Source organism: Gymnoscopelus microlampas (genome assembly GCF_963454915.1).
Source record: "Gymnoscopelus microlampas genome assembly, chromosome: 5".
In the NCBI taxonomy this organism is placed as follows: Eukaryota; Metazoa; Chordata; class Actinopteri; order Myctophiformes; family Myctophidae; genus Gymnoscopelus; species Gymnoscopelus microlampas.
In genome coordinates, this window is record NC_139942.1 from 58,841,396 (window position 1) to 58,847,962 (window position 6,567).

Below are 6,567 nucleotides of genomic sequence, written 5' to 3' on the forward strand. Positions count from 1 at the left end.
TACTACTACTACTGTACTTCTGTACTACTACTACAGTGAAAGAGATGGGCATAGAGAAGGTAATGACCTTACTACTACTACTACTACTACTACTACTACTACTACTACTACTGTACTTCTGTACTACTACTACAGTGAAAGAGATGGGTATAGAGAAGGTAATGACCTTACTACTACTACTACTACTACTACTGTACTTCTGTACTACTACTACAGTGAAAGAGATGGGTATAGAGAAGGTAATGACCTTACTACTACTACTACTACTACTACTACTACTACTACTACTACTACTACTACTACTACTACTGTACTTCTGTACTACTACTACAGTGAAAGAGATGGGCATAGAGAAGGTAATGACCTTACTACTACTACTACTACTACTACTACTACTACTACTACTACTACTACTACTACTACTACTATTACTGTACTTCTGTACTACTACTACAGTGAAAGAGATGGGCATAGAGAAGGTAATAACCTAACTACTATAATACTATACTCAGTCCCAGACTTGAAGCATAGAGAAAACCCATGCACACTTTGTACAGCTGTTTTTTTTAATTAAGCCACACTGTCTACAATATGAACTGGCTCAGGGAGGCTTCATTTTTTCACCTACAAACATAAACAACAGGGATTTTAGATAATGGTCGTATTATGCCTCTCAGCCATTATAAAATACTCTGTAAACCTGTTGCTTTAATATCCGTCTCTTGTCATTGTGTTGTAGGTTCTAGCAGAGATCACTCAGACATGGAGCGTGATGACGTTGTCTTATGAGACTCACTCCTCTACCTCCATTCCTCTGCTCAAAGCAGACGAGAACCTGATCGAGACTCTGGAAGACAACCAGGTGACACAGCAAACACACTGACTCTAGAAGACAACCAGGTGACACAGCAAACACACTGACTCTAGAAGACAACCAGGTGACACAGCAAACACACTGACTCTAGAAGACAACCAGGTGACACAACAAACACACTGACTCTAGAAGACAACCAGGTGACACAGTAAACACACTGACTCTAGAAGACAACCAGGTGACACAGTAAACACACTGACTCTAGAAGACAACCAGGTGACACAGTAAACACACTGACTCTAGAAGACAACCAGGTGACACAGTAAACACACTGACTCTAGAAGACAACCAGGTGACACAGTAAACACACTGACTCTAGAAGACAACCAGGTGACACAACAAACACACTGACTCTAGAAGACAACCAGGTGACACAACAAACACACTGACTCTAGAAGACAACCAGGTGACACAGTAAACACACTGACTCTATAAGACAACCAGGTGACACAGTAAACACACTGACTCTAGAAGACAACCAGGTGACACAACAAACACACTGACTCTAGAAGACAACCAGGTGACACAACAAACACACTGACTCTAGAAGACAACCAGGTGACACAACAAACACACTGACTCTAGAAGACAACCAGGTGACACTACAAACACACTGACTCTAGAAGACAACCAGGTGACACAGTAAACACACTGACTCTATAAGACAACCAGGTGACACAGTAAATACACTGACTCTATAAGACAACCAGGTGACATAACAAACACACTGACTCTAGAAGACAACCAGGTGACACAACAAACACACTGACTCTATAAGACAACCAGGTGACATAACAAACACACTGACTCTAGAAGACAACCAGGTGACACAGCAAACACACTGACTCTATAAGACAACCAGGTGACACAGTAAACACACTGACTCTAGAAGACAACCAGGTGACACAGTAAACACACTGACTCTAGAAGACAACCAGGTGACACAGCAAACACACTGACTCTAGAAGACAACCAGGTGACACTACAAACACACTGACTCTAGAAGACAACCAGGTGACACAGCAAACACACTGACTCTATAAGACAACCAGGTGACACAGTAAACACACTGACTCTAGAAGACAACCAGGTGACACAGTAAACACACTGACTCTAGAAGACAACCAGGTGACACATCAAACACACTGACTCTAGAAGACAACCAGGTGACACAACAAACACACTGACTCTAGAAGACAACCAGGTGACACAGTAAACACACTGACTCTAGAAGACAACCAGGTGACACAGTAAACACACTGACTCTATAAGACAACCAGGTGACACAACAAACACACTGACTCTAGAAGACAACCAGGTGACACAGTAAACACACTGACTCTATAAGACAACCAGGTGACACAACAAACACACTGACTCTATAAGACAACCAGGTGACACAGTAAACACACTGACTCTATAAGACAACCAGGTGACACAACAAACACACTGACTCTATAAGACAACCAGGTGACACAGTAAACACACTGACTCTAGAAGACAACCAGGTGACACAACAAACACACTGACTCTATAAGACAACCAGGTGACACAACAAACACACTGACTCTATAAGACAACCAGGTGACACAGTAAACACACTGACTCTATAAGACAACCAGGTGACACAACAAACACACTGACTCTAGAAGACAACCAGGTGACACAACAAACACACTGACTCTATAAGACAACCAGGTGACACAGCAAACACACTGACTCTAGAAGACAACCAGGTGACACAACAAACACACTGACTCTAGAAGACAACCAGGTGACACAACAAACACACTGACTCTAGAAGACAACCAGGTGACACTACAAACACACTGACTCTAGAAGACAACCAGGTGACACAGCAAACACACTGACTCTAGAAGACAACCAGGTGACACTACAAACACACTGACTCTAGAAGACAACCAGGTGACACAGTAAACACACTGACTCTATAAGACAACCAGGTGACACAGCACACACACTGACTCTAGAAGACAACCAGGTGACATAGCAAACACACTGACTCTATAAGACAACCAGGTGACACAGCAAACACACTGACTCTAGAAGACAACCAGGTGACACAGTAAACACACTGACTCTAGAAGACAACCAGGTGACACTACAAACACACTGACTCTAGAAGACAACCAGGTGACACAGTAAACACACTGACTCTAGAAGACAACCAGGTGACACAGTAAACACACTGACTCTAGAAGACAACCAGGTGACACAGTAAACACACTGACTCTATAAGACAACCAGGTGACATAGCAAACACACTGACTCTAGAAGACAACCAGGTGACACTACAAACACACTGACTCTAGAAGACAACCAGGTGACACAGTAAACACACTGACTCTATAAGACAACCAGGTGACATAGCAAACACACTGACTCTAGAAGACAACCAGGTGACACTACAAACACACTGACTCTAGAAGACAACCAGGTGACACAGTAAACACACTGACTCTATAAGACAACCAGGTGACACAGTAAACACACTGACTCTATAAGACAACCAGGTGACACAGCAAACACACTGACTCTATAAGTAACCAGGTGACACTACAAACACACTGACTCTAGAAGACAACCAGGTGACACAGTAAACACACTGACTCTATAAGACAACCAGGTGACACAGTAAACACACTGACTCTATAAGACAACCAGGTGACACAACAAACACACTGACTATAGAAGACAACCAGGTGACACAACAAACACACTGACTCTATAAGACAACCAGGTGACACAGCAAACACACTGACTCTAGAAGACAACCAGGTGACACAACAAACACACTGACTCTAGAAGACAACCAGGTGACACAACAAACACACTGACTCTAGAAGACAACCAGGTGACACTACAAACACACTGACTCTAGAAGACAACCAGGTGACACAGCAAACACACTGACTCTAGAAGACAACCAGGTGACACTACAAACACACTGACTCTAGAAGACAACCAGGTGACACAGTAAACACACTGACTCTATAAGACAACCAGGTGACACAGCACACACACTGACTCTAGAAGACAACCAGGTGACATAGCAAACACACTGACTCTATAAGACAACCAGGTGACACAGCAAACACACTGACTCTAGAAGACAACCAGGTGACACAGTAAACACACTGACTCTAGAAGACAACCAGGTGACACTACAAACACACTGACTCTAGAAGACAACCAGGTGACACTACAAACACACTGACTCTAGAACACAACCAGGTGACATAACAAACACACTGACTCTATAAGACAACCAGGTGACAGTAAACACACTGACTCTAGAAGACAACCAGGTGACACAGTAAACACACTGACTCTAGAAGACAACCAGGTGACACAGTAAACACACTGACTCTAGAAGACAACCAGGTGACACAACAAACACACTGACTCTATAAGACAACCAGGTGACACAGCAAACACACTGACTCTAGAAGACAACCAGGTGACACAGTAAACACACTGACTCTAGAAGACAACCAGGTGACACAACAAACACACTGACTCTAGAAGACAACCAGGTGACATAGTAAACACACTGACTCTAGAAGACAACCAGGTGACACAACAAACACACTGACCCTAGAAGACAACCAGGTGACATAGTAAACACACTGACTCTAGAAGACAACCAGGTGACATAGTAAACACACTGACTCTAGAAGACAACCAGGTGACACAGTAAACACACTGACTCTAGAAGACAACCAGGTGACATAGTAAACACACTGACTCTAGAAGACAACCAGGTGACACAACAAACACACTGACTCTAGAAGACAACCAGGTGACATAGTAAACACACTGACTCTAGAAGACAACCAGGTGACACAGTAAACACACTGACTCTAGAAGACAACCAGGTGACACAGTAAACACTAAAAACACATTTACTGCCAAGAACGTAATATTATTTCATCGGGTGTTTTTAGTGATTACGCTAGAGGGCGCTCTTTGCCAAACTATGAATGATGATTGACTCCCAGAGAAGGATCCGCCCAGAAATGACGTCATCTAAAACATTTGCACCCCGTCCACTGCAACGTTATCACATTTATAAATGTACATTTATCTCTGATTGTGTTTTTGGTGAAAACGAGCTAAACTGCCCACAAAAAGTTCGGAAACTTAACTTCAGTCGATTATTTCCCTTCCCTCCCTTCAATAATACCAATTGGTTTTGTGTTTTGTGTCATTTTTATCCTTTACAACTTTGATGATGTAGAGGGTCACTATATTTCCACACTCACTCCAGAGGGACACATTACACATACTGTTTGGCAGACACCTCTAATCTCCGTATTTTAACGTTTTTCGTTATTCTTCGCTATTCTATGTCACACAAAAGTAGCAAAAATAGCCGATTTACAAGCTCAAAACACGTCGCTGCACGGCGCGTTTTGAGCTTGTAGATCTGCTATTTTTTTTGCTATTTTTGAGTTAGAATCCATAAAAGTTACATTATTATTTCATTTCAAATGCATTTAGTTATACTTATGTTAACTTTATGAACTTAAATACAAATACATTGGACATAAAAAAGACAATATAATTTTAATACTAGTCATTAAGCTACTAATATATAGCCTGGTTCCAGACGAATCTGCCTTTGCAAAATTGCATGCACTTTAGCCCTCGGCAGATTAGGTCTGGCCCCCCTCCATAGAGATTTCAATTCTCTCCCTCCGCAGTTGTGCGGAGCCAACCAGGGCCCAGTATCCAAATGTGGGCGGGCTTATCACCTTATTTGGAGCAATGACGTACAAGGAAGCACTGCTCTGATTGGTTCATTCAAGGAAGCACTGCTCTGATTGGTTTAGGTCTAACCAATAGAGTCCGTTTGGATCTTTTTGTAACCGCCCCTTGGAAGAAAATCTACCGTTGATAGGGACCAGACTAATATCCACGCAGTGTGTCGTGTGATATTGTCTGGCTACGCGAGGCTAACTAATATAGACTGAAGTAATAAAGCGGGTCATGTTTGCATGTTTAGAATCATAACAGCTGAAATCAGTAATATATCACTATTCTGATATTAACCTGTGGGCCGCATTAAGTGAAGGTGGGGGCCGCATGTTGCCCATGTATGCTATACACTATTTTCTATTTTCCCGTTAGACTGTTAGACAGACGACCCCCCCCCCCCCCCCCCCCCTTTCTTGTACATATAGCATTATCATTCCCCCCCCCCCCCCCCTACTTTTCTAATTTTTGGGGCGGTGTAACCGTCCCCTATAAGTGAGGTTTGGACACCGACTAATCCTGCACCGTGATTGGCCAACAGTCTACACCCCAGTCTACACCCCTAACCCCTCCACACTCAATGCAAATCTATACTTTTCCTTAAATTTCCTTAAATGAGCTTCCATCAGTGTGATGACCACCAGCTGTAATGTGATTGGCTGACTTTATTAGTTGTCTCTATTCAGGACTGTGATTGGCTAGCGAAACACATGACACATGTGCAGCCCTATGAATAGCAGTATGGCAAAAAAAACATTCATGTTTTTTTTTAAGTGAGTCGTGTGATGATCACACACCGCCCACTTCACACTGGGTGTCACAACAGTGACATATTGCTCCATTTCCACATCCTGTGATTGGCTAGTGAGACATATGATGAAAATAATCTAAAACCATTTTGATGTGACACTAGT

General features: G+C 42.6%; 1 protein-coding gene across 1 annotated transcript in view; it reads left to right on the forward strand.

The window, feature by feature from the left end:
- Positions 1-6,567, forward strand: part of dnah9l (dynein, axonemal, heavy polypeptide 9 like) — a gene marked incomplete at both ends in the record, with an annotated part of 207,600 nt that overhangs the window by 53,074 nt on the left and 147,959 nt on the right. Inside the window, one exon of the mRNA XM_084057033.1 lies at positions 740-862. Within this exon, the coding sequence (XP_083913159.1) occupies positions 740-862 (123 nt within the window). The remainder of the gene's footprint in view (positions 1-739; positions 863-6,567) is intronic.